The sequence below is a fragment of the Oncorhynchus gorbuscha genome, linkage group LG26 (assembly GCF_021184085.1).
Source record: "Oncorhynchus gorbuscha isolate QuinsamMale2020 ecotype Even-year linkage group LG26, OgorEven_v1.0, whole genome shotgun sequence".
Taxonomy (NCBI): Eukaryota; Metazoa; Chordata; class Actinopteri; order Salmoniformes; family Salmonidae; genus Oncorhynchus; species Oncorhynchus gorbuscha.
Genome location: NC_060198.1, coordinates 22,570,200 through 22,593,520, shown reverse-complemented (window position 1 = coordinate 22,593,520; position 23,321 = coordinate 22,570,200). Strand labels below are relative to the sequence as shown.

Sequence of the window (23,321 nt, the reverse complement as noted above, 5' to 3'; positions counted from 1 at the left end):
GAGATATGGATGATTTCATCCTTGATATGACTAGATAATGTGCTTGACATGATTTTCTCGATGCTTCCATGATTAAGCTCTTCACCTTTCATAGCCCTCTACAGCCAACTGTACACCTGTCTGAAGGTTTGTGCTACAGGTCAAACTGTTGTTTCATTACAGGTCAAATGAGTCTTGAATCTTGTCAGTCAAACCCTCATAGTGTTGGAAGCCATAAAGACGGGTGTACGATGTGTGCTCCATGACCTGACATCTCTTCCCCATGCAGTCTCTGATAACTTAGAGATAATCCATCATAGATCTTATCGGATCTGAGCTCCACCAATGTCCTCAAACACACTGCGTATACACATACAGCACAGAGCAATCGCTCCACATAATCTTTTTGATTGGCCTTTGAAGTGAAAGTGAGGGGTGAAGGGTGCGAGGGGTGGGAGGACTAATCCTTATGGAAAAGAATATGCAATCATCACAGACTACTCCTAGATTGATACGGAGGGTAACTGAGGTGCAACTCTAAGTCCCATCACCACCACAGACGATTAGACAGTCTTGATAAACTGATAAACATGCAAAAAGATCCCACAGCCTATGGAAATCTCCTGCCCACACTATTGTCATGTAGTCAAGTCAACTTCAGACAATGCCTACCCTATTCACTCTATAGTGCACTAATTTTGACCCTATTCCTTATATTTTAAAATATAACCTTTATTTAACTAAGCAAGTCAGTTAAGAATAAATTCTTATTTACAATGGCGGCCTAACCCGTACGATGCTGGGCCTATTGTGCGCCACCCTACGGGACTCCCAATCACGGCCAGATGTGGTACAGCCTGGATTCAAACCAGGTACTGTAGTGATGCCTCTGAGACGCAGTGCCTTAGACCGCTGCACCACTTGGGAACCCATATACTGTTATGCACTACTTTATCCAGAGCTCTATGGGCCCTAGTCAAAATTAGTGTACTTTAAAGCCAATAGGGTGCCATTGAAGACACATCCAATGTCTTTTTATAACTGAAGGGTGAACTGCGATTTGTGATGGGCCAATTGAACCATCTAGGAACAATAAGAATGGCACTACTGACAGAGGTAATAGCACATCTCACAGCAACCCCTTATATCTGAGTGCATGTCGGTACTTTCGTCTCATCACAATTTCATCTCGGAGTGTCTTCCTTTCACCTCAACACAATTTCATCTGAAATATCTCAAGTGCTCTCTGAACAAAGCTACTGTTCTGTATACTGTATAGCTCACTCTAGGAAAGTCTTAAAGAGCAACTAGACATAAAAAAATTAAATACATTTTTATTTTATTTCTCTGGTTGAGAATGGCCTATGTTGCATCAATAATAGTCAGAAACATTGATTATTGTTAAAAACATGTACTACAAAGTGTAAATAGCATAATTATGGTCATAATGTCAGTATCTTCCAAAACTAAGATTTGCGAGATTTATGGAAGCTGTTATGTTCCTAGATCTATTAGATATTTGAGGGTTGGGTTTTAATTTCAATCATGCCTACTTGCCCATTCACACGGATGGTAACGCCTACGGAGAATTGTCATGTACGGAGAAACAGCTATGCTGATTGCGCTCAATCTAATCATTTGATAAAACCCACAGACAGTGACAGACCTGCCCACATTACAGAGTGCCTGGGACTTGTTTACATAAGACAACACGTCACCAATGTTATGTTAAAGATAATTGTGTAGTCTAGAGCGATTTTCTAGGTTAGCTAGCCAGCTATTGTCGTTCTTTTAACGCAACGTAACGTAAACAACACTGCTAGCTAGCCAGCTAGCCCCCGAATAGCAGCACTGTCGAAACTATTACACTCAACGGAACAACTTGATTAGTGTAGTGTCAACAACGCACCCACTGCCAGCTAGCCTACTTCAGCAGTACTGTATCATTTTAATCATTTTAGTCAATAAGATTCTTGCTACGTAAGCTTAACTTTCTGAACATTCAAGACGTGTAGTCCACTTGTCATTCCAATCTCCTTTGCATTAGCGTAGCCTCTTCTGTAGCCTGTCAACTATGTGTCTGTCTATCCCTGTTCTCTCCTCTCTGCACAGACCATACAAACGCTCCACACCGGGTGGCCACCCTAATCTGGTGGTCCCAGAGCACACGACCCACGTGGAGTTCCAGGTCTCCGGTAGCCTCTGGAACTGCCGATCTGCGGCCAACAAGGCAGAGTTCATCTCAGCCTATGCCTCCCTCCAGTCCCTCGACTTCTTGGCACTGACGGAAACATGGATCACCATAGACAACACTGCTACTCCTACTGCTCTCTCTTCGTCCGCCCACGTGTTCTCGCACACCCCGAGAGCTTCTGGTCAGCGGGGTGGTGGCGCCGGGATCCTCATCTCTCCCAAGTGGTCATTCTCTCTTTCTCCCCTTACCCATCTGTCTATCGCCTCCTTTGAATTCCATGCTGTCACAGTTACCAGCCCTTTCAAGCTTAACATCCTTATCATTTATTGCCCTCCAGGTTCCCTCGGAGAGTTCATCAATGAGCTTGATGCCTTGATAAGCTCCTTTCCTGAGGACGGCTCACCTCTCACAGTTCTGGGTGACTTTAACCTCCGCACAAGTCTACCTTTGACTCATTCCTCTCTGCCTCCTTCTTTCCACCTCTCACAGTTCTGGGCGACTTTAACCTCCGCACGTCTACCTTTGACTCATTCCTCTCTGCCTCCTTCTTTCCACTCCTCTCCTCTTTTGACCTCACCCTCTCACCTTCCCCCTACTCACAAGGCAGGCAATACGCTCGACCTCATCTTTACTAGATGCTGTTCTTCCACTAACCTCATTGCAACTCCCTCCAAGTCTCCGACCACTACCTTGTATCCTTTTCCCTCTCGCTCTCATCCAACACCTCCCACACTGCCCCTACTCGGATGGTATCGCACCGTCCCAACCTTCGCTCTCTCTCCCCCGCTACTCTCTCCTCTTCCATCCTATCATCTCTTCACTCTGCTCAAACCTTCTCCAACCTATCTCCTGAATCTGCCTCCTCAACCCTCCTCTCCTCCCTCTCTGCATCCTTTGACTCTCTATGTCCCCTATCCTCCAGGCCGGCTCGGTCCTCCCCTCCCGCTCCGTGGCTCGATGACTCATTGCGAGCTCACAGATCAGGGCTCCGGGCAGCCGAGCGGAAATGGAGGAAAACTCGCCTCCCTGCGGACCTGGCATCCTTTCACTCCCTCCTCTCTACATTTTCCTCCTCTGTCTCTGCTGCTAAAGCCACTTTCTACCACTCTAAATTCCAAGCATCTGCCTCTAACCCTAGGAAGCTCTTTGCCACCTTCTCCTCCCTCCTGAATCCTCCTCCCACTCCCCCCCCTGCTCCCTCTCTGCAGATGACTTCGTCAACCATTTTGAAAAGAAGGTCGACGACATCCGATCCTTGTTTGCTAAGTCAAACGACACCGCTGGTTCTGCTCACACTGCCCTACCCTGTGCTCTGACCTCTTTCTCCCCTCTCTCTCCAGATGAAATCTCGCGTCTTGTGACGGCCGGCCGGCCAACAACCTGCCCGCTTGACCCTATCCCCTCCTCTCTTCTCCAGACCATTTCCGGAGACCTTCTCTACCTCACCTCGCTCATCAACTCATCCCTGACCGCTGGCTACGTGAAAGTTGTGTTTTTGATTGTATTTACAGAAGACTCTGAACCGACCTGCATGACAGAAGGAATGGACCCAGCGACTTCAGACGCTCGTTACACTGTCGAGATCCAAGGAGTCATGCTCGGCAACACGAGCAGGAATTCCTGCTCGCCATGCCGTGAGAACCTGGCTGGTTTCCGACCTCTGGACAGTTCAGAGTCTCGTCTCGTGCCACCTCTGGCCTGCCGAGCCTCAGAACCTAGGGGTTACCGCAGAGTACGACCCTGCCTCACACAGGAAGCGGCGCAGGTCCTCATCCAGGCACTTGTCATCTCCCGTCTGGATTACTGCAACTCGCTGTTGGCTGGGCTCCCTGCCTGTGTCATTAAACCCCTTCAACTCATCCAGAACGCCGCAGCCCGTCTGGTGTTCAACCTTCCCAAGTTCTCTCACGTCACCCCGCTCCTCCGTTCTCTCCACTGGCTTCCAGTTGAAGCTCGCATCCACAAGACCATGGTGCTTGCCTACGGAGCTGTGAGGGGAACGGCACCTCAGTACCTCCAGGCTCTGATCAGGCCCTACACCCAAACAAGGGCACTGCGTTCATCCACCTCTGGCCTGCTCGCCTCCCTACCACTGAGGAAGTACAGCTCCCGCTCAGCCCAGTCAAAACTGTTCGCTGCTCTGGCCCCCCAATGGTGGAACAAACTCCCTCACGACGCCAGGACAGCGGAGTCAATCACCACCTTCCGGAGACACCTGAAACCCCACCTCTTTAAGGAATACCTAGGATAGGATAAGTAATCCCTCTCACCCCCCCCTTTAAGATTTAGATGCACTATTGTAAAGTGACTGTTCCACTGGATGTCATAAGGTGAATGCACCAATTTGTAAGTCGCTCTGGATAAGAGCGACTGCTAAATGACTTAAATGTAAAATGTAAATGTAATGTTGAAAGACCATTTGGCCTCTAAACTTATTGTGTGGAAACTTGCTGATGTGTTTGTTAGTAATCACTCGAGTCTGCCACTGTTTTGGGCAAAATTACAAATGGAGACAATGCACACATACATCCCAACTGCCATGATTCAATATTCAAAAATTCAGAACCCATTAGCGAGCACCTTGTGTCCCACCGCAACATGTTTAGTAACATGATTCCCTATGAAACACTGCCAGAGAGACACACCCTCTGGTAATAGATAGTGAGAAAGTTGTAAAAACTAAAAGACACCAAAGCACTTTGCCACTCGCCAGTGACTTGATAAGCTTTTGCTTGATAAGCTGATTTTGCTAACTTGCCTGCCTGCTCAAAGTGCCTTCTAGCTACTAGCTAGCTTTATTGACAACCACAGAGACGGAATTAGCTAGTAATTTTATGCAACAGGTTAACAGTGTGTACTGTAGCTTGTGCTTTATTTCACGATAGTTCGACAGCTTCCTGAAGTTGTAGACATGTTCTCTCGAGCGTAGTAGCAGCTGACTCGATACTACAGTGCACTTCTAGTTTCCATGCAAAAAACAATACTTGAGAAATACTGCACCAGACACCTTAGCTAGATGTCAAATTGTGCGACTAAGACCTCTTCTGCAAAACTTTTAAGTTACTTATATATTTCTTGATTTATCTTAATTAATTCAGACTACACTGAGGGAATTGTTTTGCTACCGTGACTCAATAAGGACAAACAACAATAACTACCAAGGTATAATATAGTGAACATAACACATCCATCTCAAACCATACCTACAAGAACCAAATCTTATTTTTCTTAATGAGAAGCGGAAAAACACATGCAGAATCAGTGTGTTCAGCCGCCCCATTCCAAAAAGTCATCATAGGTGATTGGGACTATAGAGTGCACATGGACTTTGATTGGGAACACATTCTTGCCCAATTGCATTCTTGTTTCCCACTGATGCTGTGGACTGTTCCGTGATGGGAGGAACTCAGAATGATTAAACTCCCTATTTAACATGATAGACCATCAAAAATGTTCCTCCACCATATTTCCTGCCCACATAGAAAACTGTCCTTATACGATTGGAGGAGGGCCTCACCAGTGAGATTGGTGGACAGCAGTAGCAGTGTATCGCAGGTCAGGTCAGCCGTTGTCCCGGAAATCACCACAGCCCAGATGGTCAACACCTGAACAGGAAAAGAGAAATAAATAAAGAGAAAACAAGTCTAGTCAGTCTATTTCTGGAACTGGGGTAAAACCAATTGTTATGTGAAAGACAGATGACATAAGTTTAATACTGATGTGAATTTCACTGTCGACTTGAGACGAGGGAAACATAGGCAGACACTGTATCTAGTGTCTAGCATCAGTCAGCCTACCTCCCACACAAAAAGGCTGACAATATCCCCAAGTTCCCAATAGTGCCCTTCTATGCTGTTCACTGAATTAAACAATTATGTTAATTTATCAAATTAATTGACTAATCAGACATACTCCCAGTCTCAGCATCATAAAATACTGCATTCATTTTATATGTTGGTTTTATGCAAATAATTTACATGTTATTTATATACACTATTCCCTGATGTACAGTATAGTGAACAACCAACGTAGTTATAACTTTCAGGACTGGTTCCATTGAACCTGAAGTACAAACGTTAATGTACATTATGTCATGTAGGCTATAAAGAATATATTCCCATGTATTGCACACTTTCATAATGTGTGCAATACATTATGTGTGCACACTTACATAATGTTTCTGCCAACGTCTCTTATGACTGAAAAGAGCTTCTGGATATCAGGACAGCAATTACTCAACTCGTACTGGACAAAGATTATTTCTTAATGAGATGGACACGAAGGATTTACGACTACATAGATAACATACAGTTGGCTGGGTTTTCGGTGCATCCTCAAAATAGAACACCTGCTTCGGTGAGACTAGGGCTGGGGGTCTGTGTCTATTTGTAAATAAAAGCTGCCGCACAAAATCAAATGTTAAGGAAGTCTCAAGGTTTTGATCGCCTGAGATAGAGTATCTCATGATAAGGTGTAGACCAAACTATTTACCAAGAGACACAGGGACAGAAGAAAGTTCTCCCTCGCCCTCCATTTGGCAAATCTGACCATAACTCTATCCTCCTGATTCCTGCTTACAAGCAAAAACTAAAGCAGGTTATACCGGTGACGGATTACCAGGACATTTACATTGAGCATGTGCTGACCAACTGGCAAGTCACTTCACTGACATTTTCAACCTGTCCCTGATCGAGTCTGATATACCATGTTTCAAGCAGACCACCAGAGTCCTCCATCCTCAACACAGGGGCCCCTCAGTGGTGCGTGTTTAATCCCATTCTGTACTCCCTCTTCACCTCCTGTACTTCCTCTTCACCACTGATTGCATGGCCAAGCACGACTCCAACATCATCATTAAGTTTGCCGACGGTACAACAGTGGTGGGCCTGATCACCAACAATGATGAGACAGCCTATATGGAGGAGGTTAGAGAACTGGCAGTGTGTTGCCAAGATGTCAACATTTCCCTCAACGTGAACAAGACTAAGGAGGTGATTGTGGACTACAGGAAAAGGAGGACTGAGCACGCCCCCATTCTCAGCAATGGGGCTGTAGTGGAGCAGGTTGAAAGCTTCATGTTCCTTGGTGTCCACATCTCCAACGAACTATCATTGTCCAAACACACCAAGAGAGTCGTGAAGAGGTCATGACAAAACCTATTCCCCTTCGGGAGACTAAAAATATTTGGTATGGATTCTCAGATCCCCAAAAAGTTATACAACTGCACCATCAAGAGCAACCTGACTGGTTTCATCACCCCCTGGTATGGCAACTGCTCGGCCTCTGACCACAAGGCACTACAGAGGGTTGTGGGTACAGCTCAGTGCATCACTGGGGGCCAAGCTTCCTGCCATCCAGGACCTCTATACCAGGCGGTGTCAGAGAAGGCCCTAAATATTGCCAAAGTCTCCAGCCACCCTAGTCATAGACTGTTCTCTCTGCTGCCGCACGGCAAGCGGTACCAGAGTGCCAAGTCTAGGTCCAAAAGGCTTCAGCTTCTACCCCCAAGCCATATGACTCCTGAACAGGTAATCAAATGGCTACCTGGACTATTTGCACATTTTCTTTGTCTTGTGTTTATTTTAGTAAATACTTTCTTAAAACATATTTTTCTTAACTGCATTGTTGGTTAAGGGCTTGTAAGCACTTCACTGTAAGATCGACACCTGTTGTATTCGGCACGTGACAAATAACATTTATTTGATTTGATTGAAAGTAGGTTCTTCCACACAGGTGTGGTTCCTGAGTTAACTAAGCAATTAACATGCCATTATGTATTAACATGCTGGGCAGAACATTATTTTGGCTACCATGGCTATGGGAACACAATAGGAAGTCAATGGTTTGAATGAATGGCATTGATGACCATGAAAATGAAAATGATGTAAACCATATGCCATGGTCTTCTCTGTCACCAGATCTCAACCCAATTGAACACTTGAGTTTGTGGAGCAGCGCCTGAGACAGCATTTTACACCACCGTCAACAAAACACCAAATGATGGGAATTTCCCATGGAAGAATGGTGACGCATCCCTTCAGTAGAGTTCCTGACACTTGTCAAGGTGCAGTGAAGCTGTTATGGCTTGTGGTGGCCCACCATTCCATTAAGACACTTTATGATTCCTTTATTTTGGAAGTTTTGGAAGCAGACGACACAGTTCTGTATATACATCTGACCCTTCTTTGGACACAGCGTTAGCAAACCTCCAAACGAGCTGCAATGCCATACAACACTCCTTCCTGGCCTCCAACTGCTTTTAAATACCAGTAAAACTAAATGCATGCTCTTCAACCAATTGCTGCCCGCACCTACCCGCCAGACTAGCATCAGTGCTCTGGACGTTCTGAATTAGAATATGTGGACAACTACAAATACCTAGGTGTCTGGTTAGACTGTGAACTCTCCTTGCAGACTCACATTAAGCATCTCCAATCCAAAATTAAATCTAGAATCGGATTCCTATTTTGCAACAAAGCCTCCTTCACTCATGTTGCCAAACATACCCTCATAAAACTGACTATCCTACCGATCCTAGCCTCCAACAGTCTACTCAGCAAATTAGATGTAGTCTATCACAGTGCCATCTGTTTTGTCACCAAAGCCCCATATACTACCCACCACTGCGACTTGTATGCTCTCGTTGGCTGGCCCTCGCTACATATTTGTTGCCAAACCCACTGGCTCCAGGTCATCTATAAGTCTTGGCTAGGTAAAGCACCGTCTTATCACATCTCACTGGTCACCATAGCAACACCCACCCGTAGGACGCGCTCCAGCAGGTATATTTCACTGGTCATCCCCAAAGCCAACACCACCTTTGGCCAACTTTCCTTCTGTTCCAGTCATTGGCAGCAGAGAACTAATCACTGAAGCTGGAGTCTTGTATCTCCCTCTCTAACTTTAAGCATCAGCTGTCAGAGCAGCTTACCGATCACTGTACCTGTACAGTCGTGGACAAAAGTTTGAGAATGACACAAATATTACTTTTCACAAAGTTTGCTGCTTCAGTGTCTTTAGATATTTTTGTCAGATGTTACTATGGAATACTGAAGCATTTCACAAGTGTCAAAAGCTTTTATTGACAATTACATGAAGTTGATGCAATGAGTCAATATTTGCAGTGTTGACCTTTCTTTTTTCAAGACCTCTGCAATCCGCCCTGGCATGCTGTCAATTAAATTCTGGGCCACTGATGGCAGCCCATTCTTGCATAATCAATACTTGGAGTATGTCAGAATTTGTGGATTTTTGTTTGTCCACCCGCCTCTTGAGGATTGACCACAAGTTCTCCATTTGATTAAGGTCTGGGGAGTTTCCTGGCCATGGACCCAAAATATCGATGTTTTGTTTCCCGAGCCAACTAGTTATCACTTTTGCCTTATGGCAAGGTGCTCCATCATGCTGGAAAAGGCATTGTTTGTCACCAAACTATTCCTGGATGGTTGGAAGAAGTTGCTCTCAGAGGATGTTTTGGTACCATTCTTTATTCGTGTCTGTGTTGTTAAGCAAAATTGTGAGTGAGCCCCTTCCCTTGGCTGAGAAGCAACCCTACGATGAATGGTCTCAGGATGCTTTACTGTTGGCATGACACAGGACTGATTGTAGAGCTCGTAAGTCGCTCTGGACTTCTCCAGACAAATTTTTCCGGATACTCCAAACAATCGGAAAGGGGATTCATCAGAGAAAATGACTTTTCCCCAGTCCTCAGCAGTCCAATCCCTGTACGTTTTGCAGAATATCAGTCTGTCCCTGATGTTTTTCCTGGAGAGAAATGGCTTCTTTGCTGCCCTTCTTGACACCAGGCCATCCTCCAAAAGTCTTTGCCTCACTCTGTGTGCAGATGCACTCACAGCTGCCTGCTGTCATTCCTGAGCAAGCTCTGTACTGGTGGTACCTCAGCTGAATCAACTTTAGGAGACGGTCCTGGCACTTGCTGGACTTTCTTGGGCACCCTGAAGCATTCTTCACAAAAATTGAACCGCTCTTGAAGTTCTTGATGATCCGGTAAATGGTTGATTTAGGTGCAATCTTACTGGCAGCAATATCCTTGCCTGTGAAGCCCTTTTTGTGCAAAGCAATGATGACGGCCCATGATTGACAGAGGAAGAACAATGATTCCAAGCACCACCCTCCTTTTGAAGCTTCAAGTCTGTTATTCAAACTCAATCAGCATGACAGAGTGATCTCCAGCCTTGTCCTCGTCAACACTCACATATGTGTTAACGTGAGAATCACTGACATGATGTCAGCTGGTCCTTTTCTGGCAGGGCTGAAATGCAGTGTAAATGTTTTTGGGGGATTCAGGTAATTTGCATGGCAAAGAGGGACTTTGCAATTCATTTCAATTCATCTGATCACTCTTCATAACATTCTGGAGTATATGCAAATTGCCATCATACAAACTGAGGCAGCATACTTTGTGAAAATTCATATTTGTGTCATTCTCAAAACTTTTGGCCACGACTGTACACAGCCCATCTGTAAATAGCATACCCAACTACCTCATCCCCATATTGTAATTTATTGTTGGCTATTTTGCACCCCAGTATCTCTACTTGCCCATCATCATCTGCACATCTATCACTCCAGTGTTAATCCTAAATTGTAATTATTTCACCACTATGGCCTATTTATTGCCTTTACCTACCTCCCTAATCTTACTACATTTGCACACACTGTACATAGACTTTTCTATTGTGTTATTGACTGTACGTTTGTTTATCCCATGTCGCACTGCTTTGCTTTATCTTGACCAGGTCGCATTTGTAAATGAGAACTTGTTCTCAACTGGCCTACCTGGTTAAATAAATGTGAAATAATTCAATTTAAAAAAGTTACCTGTATCTCTGTTATGAGTAGGAATACTTTGGAACAGATTTCCAAAATTAAAATCCCTTGGAGCTGATTTACTGTCCAAAATTGCAATTGTATTTATTTATTTTTAACTTTGGGGTAGAGGTCGACCGATTTATCGTAATGGCTGATTAATTAGGGCCGATTTCAAGTTTTCAGAACAATCGGAAATCGGTATTTTTGGGTGCAGATTTGCCGATTTAAATGTAAAAAAAATGTGATACCTTTATTTAACCAGGCAAGTCAGTTAAGAACACTTTCTTATTTTCAATGACGGCCTAGGAATGGTGGGTTAACTGCCTTGTTCACCTTGTCAGCTTGGGGGATCCAATCTTGCATTTAACTAGTCCAATGCAATAACAACCTGCCTCTCTCTCGTTGCACTCCACAAGGAGACTGCATGTTATGCGAATGTAGTAAGCCAAGGTAAGTTGCGAGCTAGCATGAAACTTATCTTATAAAAACAATAAATCATAATCACTAGTTAACTACACATGGTTGATGACATTACTAGATATTATCTAGCGTGTCCTGCGTTGCATATAATCTGACTGAGCATACAAGTATCTAAGTATCTGACTGAGCGGAGGTAGGCAGAAGCAGGCGCGTAAACACTCATTTAAACAGCACGTTTGTGTGTTTTTCCAGCAGCTCTTCGTAGTGCGTCAAGCATTGCGCTGTTTATGACTTCAAGCCTATCAACTCCGGAGATGCTTGGGCTGGTGTAACCCAAGTGAAATGGCTTGCTAGTTAGCACGCGCTAACTAGAGGGACGGAAGCTATACTGTTACACTGGCAATACTAAAGTCCCTATAAGAACATCCAATAGTCAAATGGTATAGAGGGAAATAGTCCTATAATTCCTATAATAACTACAACCTAAAACTTCTTACCTGGGAATATTGAAGACTCATGTTAAAAGGAACCACCAGCTTTCATATGTTCTCATGTTCTGAGCAAGGAACTGAAACGTTAGCTTTCTTTCATAGCACATATTGCACTTTTACATTCAACTCCAACACTTTGTTTTTGCATTATTTAAACCAAATTGAACATGTTTCATTATTTACTTAAGGCTAAATTGATTTTATTATGTATTATATTAAGTTAAAATAAGTGTTTCATTCAGTATTGTTGTTACAAATAAAATAAAACATTGGGCGATTAATCGGTATCGGCTTTTTTTGGTCCTCCAATAATCAGTATCGGCGTTGAAAAATCATAATCGGTCGACCTCTAGTGGGCGGGGGCACATAAAATCACCCGTGAGCCAAATTGTTGGCGGTAAAAAATGTTGCAAGTATAGCTAAATGAAACTCATGCAGGCCGTATTTCAAAAAGCCAAACCGCCCATTCTTTCTGTGGTCGTTTGTGTGTGAAGAGCCTGCAGGCTACTAGAAAAGCACAGCAGGTCCTGCCTGAGGCCTTACACACAGGAAAAAAAGGTATTTCAGGGTCCACACACCCACACAGAGAAGAGGAGAAGAGGGGGAGACTAATCTAAGACCCCGCTCCCCCCATCCCTCCTCTGAGGTTTCCGACACGAGACACTCTAAATTTGTGACCTGCATTTCGTAATGTGTTGAAATTGGAAAGCAATAATCTGTGAAGAGAGGAAGAAGCAAGAATTTAAAAGAAAAAACACACACAGGAGCCTGATCTTGCGTAGAGCCAGTACACTCAAAATAGCCTCATCTGCTTAAGAACATTAATGGGGTTTTATGTAACCTCATCTGCTTGCTTGTTTGCTTTGCTGGTGTCCTTGTTGATGGAAGGAGAATTCAGAGTGTGTCACAAGGAGCTGCACTTGAAACATTCTTTATCCTCTCTGTCTCTTAACTGTTATTCATTATCACAACAAAATGATACTCTGTGTCAGAAGCATGTTCTGGCATAACCTTCAGCTTAAACACAAGATGAGCTAAATGTGGAATCTTTCTCAAGTGTTAAATTACTATTCTGCGGTAGATAGTAATGGAACTGTCTGACAAAACCGGTTGCTTTTTCATGGTAATTTTCTAAGAATGCATGCAGTCTTCCATAGTAATAAGCTGGCAGAATATTTGACCAATCTATCTTCACTAAAATTGTGTCAGCCTTGATAGTGCAACACAAGCGTACATTCATGAAAAGTTATTCTTATGACTGACATTCACATAATTGGCATGTTTGGCAACATCTTAGTCGTGGTTGTATAGTAATGCACTCTAATGCCGTATAATCACCACACATCATCACTGCAGCTGGCCAATACAGTACAACATCAATTAATTTAATTCACTCAACCAATTCAGACACAGCCGTGGGGTGTGAAGATGACGCACAGCAGGTATCTTTCACACATGAGGAATATTTTCCCAAGCATAACACTTCTGTGTTAAGCAATGCCCACTACATAAACAATTTGAATAAGTGCATGGTTGGTAAAAAGAAAAAAGAAAAGTAAGGGTGACAAAATGGAGAATTTGTGGTCTTTGTTATCCCTATGTCCCAAGTTGTTGTAGTACCTATATATTCATTGTCTTTCCTTATCCCCTGATTGGAAAAAGATCCAGAAGCATGATTAAGTCTCTGCCCAAAGCCCCAACACATTGCAGTTTGGGGTGGTAAGAAAGAGAGAGATATTTGGTATTTTTTCCATTTTTACAACAGGCCTCACTGTGGCACAGTGTAAAGTAAATCTCCCCAAAGCCGCCTTGGGTTGGCACGGATATACTGTATACATAGGGGTCATGGGCAGGTTGGCAAGGAGATGTATCCAGGGGTCATGGGCAGGTTGGCATGGAGATGTATCCAGGGGTCATGGGCAGGTTGGCATGCACATATATCCAGGGGTCATTGACTCATTATTCCCATATATCACTCTCTTCCTCTCCAAAGCAAAGTGGGCAGGAGTGAGTGTGCATGTGTTTAAAAATGTATACTTTTAAAAGTGCAGTTGGCAGTTTAAAGGTTCAATACTGCGATTTTTTAATTTCCCTCATATTTCAACAGTATCTCCTGCCAACTCTGAATGAGACACTTATCTGCTGGCTTTGAAAAAAATAACTTCTGCTCATCTCAATTTGGGTGGAGTAGAATGGAAATCTCCACTCGTGATGTCAAAAGCCTGAGAAGAACCCATCCCAGAGGGGATTTTTGCTGAATCAGAAAATGATGATCTGTCAATCACGCTCAAACCATAATTAGAAAGAATGTCTGAGCTGCAGCAAGTAAAGGGTAAAGAATCTTCTGTCACTCACAAGCTGCACCTCTAGCAAATAGATCTCAAGGTACATATCACTCATGAATTTGAGTACAAACCAGGGGTTAGAATCGGTTCAGGGAACAGAACCAAGAACCGGAACAGAAAGTGATCCAAAGAACAGAAATGGAACTGGGAACGAAAGTGATCCATACAAAAAAACACAACAAAGCGCCTTTGCAAAGCCTTCACTCTGTCACTCAGAAACATATTCCGGTGTCTGCCTGCAAGCTGAAAATCTTTGCCAATGTTTGTGCATGTTTAGGCTACTTGCCCCTCCCCCCTCCAATGCACAGGCTACTGTACTAACATTACAAGCTTTATTCAGAAAATAGAGAAAGAGATTTTAAATTAGCTAGAAAAGAATGGATTACCTTTTTCAAAGCTAGTTAAGGATACTATACTACTATAGGTCAAGTTATAACGTTTCACGTTGGATTTATTAACTACAAATAGGTAAGAATTTTCATACACACACAAGCGTGTTAGCTAGCTAGCTCAAGCTTGTTAGCTAACTAGCTCAAATGATTTAAAATTCCTCTATAGAAGCCACTCCTCCTAGGTACAATTCTGTGGTTCTAATTCAGAGAATGCATGTCATAACAAGATGCACAGTGCATCAAGCCTCCTCCTCCTCTCTCTCTCTCTCGAGTTCTTCCCATCCACTACATTTCGGTCACATCTTGCGCCATAGGCTACACTTATCTGTCCATCACGCATGTAAACAACTAGCTTGCCTGCTCTATCCGTACTGATTGGTGAAGTAATTTAATGAGCTAAATGTAAAAAACTGTCAATTTCATAGGTTAAAAAAGAAACAGAAATGATCAATATAAACCTGTACTTTTTAAAAATTAGAACCGATTCAGAACTTTATTTTCCTAGTCAGAACAGTGGAACAAAAATCATTTTTGGATCCACCCTGGCACGAACGAACGCACTCACGCACACACACACTCCCCCAACAAACATCTGAGTTACACATAGCCCAGAGTGAGTACTACAGTGCAGAGTGGAGAGGAGAGGAGAGGAAGGAAAACACAGGAAGCCAGCCTTCTGCCCTCAGTCAGTTATTCAACAGAGCAGAACAGAGGAGTAGGCATGGGGGAGTCCAACTCATGACCTAAAAGTGCTGTGTCCAGCAGAGGCTGTTGTCACCTCTGACTTCATGTGATTCGCTCTGGTTCACTTCAGTGAAACTGACTGCAGTTTTCTATGGGAAAATGGAACATATATGCCAAGCATGAGTAAAGCTATCACCAAAATAACTGTCACACTCTACGGGCTGAGAAGTTTTTTTTAAAGGTAGCTACTGAGTTAGCACATAACATTCTGAGAACCATGTTTCATAACGTATGGTGAGAGTGTGGTTGTCCTATGGTTATTTTGCTACAACCTTTCCACAACTTTCTGGGAATGGTGCAGGATAGTTGCTTGGCTTTGGAACATTCTCTGCACATTTAAGTAACTTGATAAAAAATATATTTTTTCTTTGTATTTCATTACTTTAACAGAACTTTTCCTAAAAGTTCAGACATGGTTACGTTATATTTCAATTTGGTAACGTTTAAGGAATGTAAAATCGTGAATGTACTCAAATAGTTCAGAGAATGTTAAAAATCAATGTCCTACTGTAGGAATTTCAGTACTTAGGAAATCATGTTCCTTCAGGTTTCCTCAAGGTTCTATTTAAAGTAATGTTTTCAAATTGTTTCTGAGAACGTTAAGAAAACCTTCCATAAAAACCACAAGAGAACATTCGAAGAATGTTACTTTAAAAAATATGCATTACGTTTTCAGCATCAACAAAACTCTCTCTATCCTGTTCAGGTTGCATCCTATGAAATTGGGTCTGTTTGAATAGACTAAACTGAAAAGTTTTGAATACGTAAAAACATGGCGTGCAAGCTCCATCCTGGTGGCGCAGTGGACTAATTCCATGTATAGAGAACAGAAGATTATAGGTTTGAATCTCACTGATGCCGAGTCACAATAAAAAAATGTTAATAACCTATCATTTCCATTCTAAGACTGTTTTTTAATAAAACATCCCATAAAAACTTTCAAGGAACCAAAGTAAAATGTTCTTCAAACCTGCCTTCAACCTAAAAACCAGAACAGGCTAAATGTTCACTTCTGTTCTCATAATTAAAAAAAAAAATTTACCCGTCAGGAAACCTACTCTATGGCTTCGTTCCCACAATTTCCAACGAACCAAATGTGGTAGCAGGGAGAGCTTTCTCGCAGGCTTTGGAAAGACTGTGTGAGATACCATTGCTAATATTTGTCTCCCTCGTGATGGACTGAGTGTACCAATTCTGCTCCTTGAAAACTTGTAATAATAGACAAGATCCTGCAACCATGGAGAGGTAAATACCTGTCTATTTATGGAAAAAATTGCCCTGATTAACTCCTTAGTCATATCTCAGTTTACTCACTTACTTATGGAGCTGCCTACTCCTGATGATTCGTTTTTCAAATCTTTTAAGCAAAAAATATCTTGCTTTATCTGGGACGCTAAACCAGACAAAATAAAGTGTGCCTATCTATACAATGAATATGAATTGGTGGGTTGAGATTATTAAATATAAAAGCACTAAACCTCTCTCTAAAAGCTTCACTTTCTCAAAAGTTTTATTTGAACTCTAAATGGTTCTCATGTAGATTACTAAGAAAAGCTCATCCATTGTTTAAAAATGGCCTTTTTGCTTTTTTTGACGTTTAATTGAAAATGATACTTTTTTCAAAGTATCTCTCTTTTTCAAATAATCATTGCAGAGCTGGCTACAATTTTCGATGTACCGATTCCATGGTACAGGGTGTATGAGTTGATGTATAAAATGACGCAAGATTCAAGACTTTGTGCTTTTCAGCTAAAATTATTATGTAGAATTCTTGCCACCAAAAAAAGTTTTAATACTTGGGGCATAAACTCATCGAATCTCTGCAGATTTTGTTGTGAGGATACCGAATCAATAGACCATTTATTTTGGTATTGCCCTCAGGTAGCCTGTTTCTGGTCTCAGGTTCAGGAATGGCTGAAAATGCATAGCATTGATCTAAAATTGATCCTAGAAATAGTACTGTTAGGAGATCTGGAGAGACCAGGTCAGTCAATTACTAATACACTAATATTTTTAGTAAAAGTATTTATCTTCAACTTGCAATCTGTGGATTCTATTCGATAAGATAGTAGATTGAAATTATACGTTGAACATCACAACATAGTTGAATGATATATGTTGCATAGAATTCCGAAGAGGGTGGCCAGAAGAGATAGATGGGATGGGCTGAGGGAAGCTGAGGGTTGGGATGTGGAATCAGAGACAAATGGGAGTGGAGTTGCTGTGCAGGAGATAGAATGATGGGCAAAGATAAAAGTCCAAAATAAAGTCAAAATAAAACAAAAAGTAAGTTTGAATGACACCGAGGGGCAGTGTTTTTACAGCTAATGCTGTACACATACATGGACACACGCACATGTAATAGTGCCAGACATGCACACAAACATATACATTTGGCATTGCTGTTAGTTGTCCTTAGTTTTGTTTTTTCTTGCATTGTTGTTTGCTGTTTTCTTTTGTCTTTTTCTTTTTTCTCATTAATTCATTTTCTTGGTTGTTGGTGTATTGGGGGGGGGGGTTCTTGGGGGTGGGGAATGGAATTAATTGTATTTTTTCTTTTTTTCTTGGGGGGGACTGTGGCAGGGGTATCGGATGTTTGAGGTACATATATTGGGGAACTGTGTGTGTGGGGGGGGGGGTGTTTTGGAGGGTTCGGGTCCCTGCATTTTTGGCCTGGTGGGAGATCTGTCGACGTGCCCTTGAGCAGGGCGTTGACCCTGGATGATTCTGTGTGTCGCTCAGAATAGGAGTCTGTGGGATGACTTGCGGCTTCACTGCAAGTATATTGTCTGTTTTGGATATTCAATAAAAATAATAAAAAATTCTGCTCCTTGATTCATCATCAGGCAAACTTGGGTTTCAACTGACCCGGACTAAGTTAGGTCCTGTTGCACATCCTCATTTAGGGGAGTTTTATTTGGCTGTTCTATTATCCACAATCACAGGGTGTGCCCTGTCCTGTCCTGATCACTTTGACTTTTCTGCAGTTTTCTTATTGCAGACGAGGTGAAACGAGTGAGGGTCTGTTTTAAGTGTGAAAATGGTTAAGTCGACAGAATATCGAACAGAGAAGGGTAAAATCAACTTACACAAAGCAATGAAAATAGAACTAGAACAATAGAACACATTTTGTAGGCACGATTATGTTGGCAGCAGAGCAGTGTTCATTTAATGAGCAAATCCCCTGACAGCTTAGCCTAAAATGGTAAACAATGAACAATACATGGTATTACAACATGCCACCATAGCCCTGCTCCCATTCTGCAGTTGCCAGAAGGGTTGAAACATAATCTAATTCTGACTGTGTCACGCCCTGACCATAAAGAGCCCTTGTTTCTCTATGGTGTAGTAGGTCAGGGCGTGACTAGGGGGAATTCTAGTTTATAATTTCTATGATTCCCAATTAGAGGCAGCTGGTAATCGTTTTCTCTAATTGGGGATCATATTTAAGTAGCTATTTTTACCGCCTGTGTTTGTGGGATATTATTTTGTATTTGTGCATGTGCACCACGTAGTCACGTTCCGTTCATTTATTTGATTTGTTGTTTTGGCTTAAGTTTCACTTTGGAATAAATATGTGGAACTCAATATCCGCTGCGCCTTGGTCCCGCTCTTACGACAACCATGACAGACTGTCCATAGTTAGTACGTGTGATTAACTATTCCTATTGGTTTCCCTTTAAACAAACTATAACTTTGGTATTAATGAAGCTTTTATAAACCATGTACAGTATACAACATGCATTGATGCTTCAGAAACCATTAACAATAATCTTCAATAATGGAAATGTACACTACCATTGAAAAGTTAGGGGTCACTTAGAAATGTCCTTGTTTTGGAAAGAAAATAAAAAAAATTGTCCATTAAAATAACATCAATTGATGTTACAATGTAGACATTGTTAATGTTGTAAATGACTATTGTAGCGGGTGTTAGGTATGCTTAACTGGCAGAAAGGGAGTCAGATTGGGTAGCCAAAGGAGCCTTTTATTTAGACAAACAAAACACACGGTACTAAGAGCACTAAACACAATATGGGTTGACATAACACAGCGCAAACCAGTCTAGCGTGCACATGCACAAAACAACAAACAATTCCACACACAGACATAACAGAGGGTATAAATAAACAGAGGGTTATATACACGTCTAATACTGAGGGAATGGAAGCCAGGTGTGTAGGAAAACAAGACAAATGGAAAAATAAAAGGTGGATCGGCAATGGCTAGAAAACCGGTAACGTCAACCGCCGAACATCGCCCGAACAAGGACAGGAACCGACTTCGGTGGAAGTCGTGACAGCAGGAAATATCTGCTGGCCTTCTAGGCAGAGTTCCTCTGCCCAGTGTCTGTGTTCTTTTGCCCATCTTAATCTTTTATTTTTATTGGCCAGTCTGAGATATGGCTTTGTCTTTGCAACTCTGCCTCTTCACTGTTGACGTTGAGCCTGGTGTTTTGCGGGTACTATTTAATGAAGCTGCCAGTTGGGGACTTGTGAGGCATCTGTTTCTCAAACTAGACACTCTAATGTACTTATCCTCTCAGTTGCGCACTGGGGCCTCCCACTTCTCTTTCTATTCTGGTTAGAGCCAGTTTGCGCCATTCTGTGAAGGGAGTAGTACACAGCATTGTATGAGATCTTCAGTTTCTTGGCAATTTCTCGCTTGGAATAGCCTTCATTTCTCAGAACAAGAATAGACTGATGAGTTTCAGAAGAAAGTCCTTTGTTTCTGGCCATTTTGAGCCTGTAATCGAACCTACAAATGCTGATGCTCCAGATACTCAACTAGTCTAAAGAAGGCCAGTTTTATTGCTTCTTTAATCAGAACAACAGTTTTCAGCTGTGCAAACATAATTGCAAAACGGTTTTCTAATGATCAATTAGCCTTTCAAAATGATAAACTTGGAGTAGCTAACACAATGTGCCATTGGAACACAGGAGTGATGGTTGCTGATAATGGGCCTCTGTACGCCTATGTAGATATTCCATTCACAATCAGCCGTTTCCAGCTATAAAGTAATTTACAACATTAACCATGTCTACACTGTATTTCTGATCAATTTGTTGTTATTTTAATCAACAAAAAACGTGCTTTTCTTTCAAAAACAATGACATTTCTAAGTGACCCCAAACTTTTGAACGGTAGTGTACGTGTCAAAATGCAATTGCTAAGATGAAAGAGGTCAACAGGGAAATGGCTCTTGATCTTCTATTGAGTTCCTTTTGACTGTGAATGAAAGTGGATTGTATTGGTGCGGGGATGGCTACCTGACTATCTGTCTAATGGAGTTCACCAGATAATACTGGCCCAACTGGTTTTACATCTGATACACTGGCTGGCAGCAGGCCTGCAATCAAGGCAGAGTGACTGACACAATGTTGTTTTCCATTCTTTCCATTCTTGTTTTCCATGAGTGGGATGAGTGTACAAGTGTACACTTTGGACAGAAAGGGTTAGAATCACACCAAAACCAGCATTGTATCTTAATTTGAATATAAAGTAGGATTTCAGCTCTGGCATCCTTCACAGCTCAGGGCATGGCACTCGTAACCAATCAGCAATGCACCTGTGTGGTGACTGAAGCCAGGTTCATGCCCAGGTCACAGCCTTTTAATCAGCCTATCAGGACATGAAAGAACACCCGGAGAGGCAATCTTCACTCCTGTATCCACCACTGATCACCTTACAGTGTCTGACTGTCTGTGCAAACATGATATCACTCTGTGGCTGTATCAAAACCTCCCAAAATATTAAAGGTCTCACACAAAACAGGATTCTACAAATGTATTACCTGACCACACACTCTAGTGAGTGAATACAGATACAGGTTTTTGAAAAAAAGAAAGTGATTTGGTCTTGGCAGAGTATCACAGCTCTAAGCTGCCTGAACAACTGCTGGGGTAGAGAAGTCAAGTGCCTGAAATCCCTCCTTCTCCGCTGCACCATGGAATCCCATGACTCTCTCCCAGGCTTCTCAGCATAATTCGAGGTTCTCTGACTTCCCGGAAACTTTTGATAGTAAATCCGGAAAACAATGGGACAAAGCTGGAAGGCAAGTGCATTTTGTCTCGAATTAAACCGAGAGTCCAAGAATGTCTCCACTGATTTCAGGGGAGACTTTCTTGGACTTTTGGTTTAATTCGAGACAAATAATGAATTTATCCCAACTACCTTGTTGTGCGATTCACATTGGTCTTCCTTATATACCAGAAAGGCATTAGCACATGGTATTGACATTGCCCTACATAAAATGGCATTGACATTGCACAACCCTGACTATTATTATCCTATCCAAAGTTTCAGACAGGGTTCTACATGCCTTGCCAAGAGCCTTTCCATGCAAGTTGAATGGCACCTCATAAAATCCTCTTCAATTAGATATAGCATGCATGTGTGTGTGTGTGTGTGTGTGTGTGTGTGTGTGTGTGTGTGTGTGTGTGTGTGTGTGTGTGTGTGTGTGTGTGTGTGTGTGTGTGTGTGTGTGTGTGTGTGTGTGTGTGTGTGTGTGTGTGTGTGTGTGTGTGTGTGTGTGTGTGTGTGTGTGTGTGTGTGTGTGTGTGTGTTTATTGGAGAGAGTTACTGTGTGTGTGCATGTCTGTGTGCGTGCGTGCCTACGTATGTGTGTGTCTGTTTCCGTCGTGTGTCTGTGGTCACTGACTGAGCCACACACAGGGGGTTCTCTGAGTACACCAGCGGGAGAAGCAACTGCAGCCAGCTGTACAATTGATCCAGGTCTAACAATTATGTACCAGGCACCAACAACATGCAATATTTACCCTGGGCCCTTACAAATGGCAATGCTGTCCTCACGCTCTCAATTCTCATCCCCATCCACCACCATTGGCCGAACTCCATCTTGGAGAGGCTGCGTAACAAGAGGCTTGACTGGCACACAGAGACAGAGAAGTTAACTTGGCTTTCAAAGACCTTCGTAAGGCAGGGTAGGATAGATTTCGGTCTGTAACAGTTTGGGTCTAGGGTGTCTCCCCCTTTGATGAGTGAAATCTATGATCTCTTATCCTCTCTGGGATGGGACGGTAGCTTCCCACCTCGCCAACAGCCAGTGAAAGTGCAGGGCTCCAAATTCGAAACAAAAATCTCATAATTAAAATTCCTCAAGCATACAAGTATTTTACACAATTTTAAAGATAAAATCCTCGTTAATCCAGCCACAGTGTCTAATTTCAAAAATGCTTTACAGCGAAAGAACCACAAACGATTATGTTAGGTCACCACCAACTCACAGAAAAACCCAGCCATTTTTCCAGTCAAAGAGATGAGTCACAAAAAGCACAAATAGAGGTCAAATGAATCACTAACCTTTGATGATCTTCATCAGATGACACTCATAGGACTTCATGTTACACAATACATGTATGTTTTGTTCGATAAAGTGCATATTTATATTAACAAATCTCATTTTACATTGGTGCGTTACGTTCAGTAGTTCTAAAACATGCAGTGATTGTGTAGAGAGCCACATCTATTTACAGAAATACTCATTATAAATGTTGATGAAAATACAACTGCTATACATGGAATTAGAGATATACTTCTCCTTATTAATGCAACCGCTGTGTCAGATTTAAAAAAAAACTTTACGGAAAAAGCTAACCGTGCAATAATCTGAGTACAGCTTTCAGACAACAAAGCAGCCAAAAAGTTATCCGCCATATTGGGTAGTCAACATTAGTCATTAATAGCATTATAAATATTCACTTACCTTTGATGGTCTTCATCAGAATGCACTCCCAGGAATCGCAGTTCCACAATAAATGTTTGTTTTGTTCTATAATGTCCATCATTTATGTCCAAATAGCTTCTTTTGTTAGGGCGTTTGGTAAACAAATCCAAAAGCGAGTTCAGGTCCCGCCAAACGTTGGACCAAAAGTTCAAAAAGTTTGTTTACAGCCCATAGAAA

At 42.3% G+C, this 23,321-nt stretch overlaps 1 protein-coding gene across 1 annotated transcript in view; it reads right to left on the bottom strand.

Annotated features, from left to right (window-relative positions):
* Positions 1-23,321, bottom strand: part of LOC124016118 (corticotropin-releasing factor receptor 1-like) — a 157,058-nt gene that overhangs the window by 103,055 nt on the left and 30,682 nt on the right. Inside the window, exon 2 of the mRNA XM_046331648.1 lies at positions 5,691-5,778. Within this exon, the coding sequence (XP_046187604.1) occupies positions 5,691-5,778 (88 nt within the window). The remainder of the gene's footprint in view (positions 1-5,690; positions 5,779-23,321) is intronic.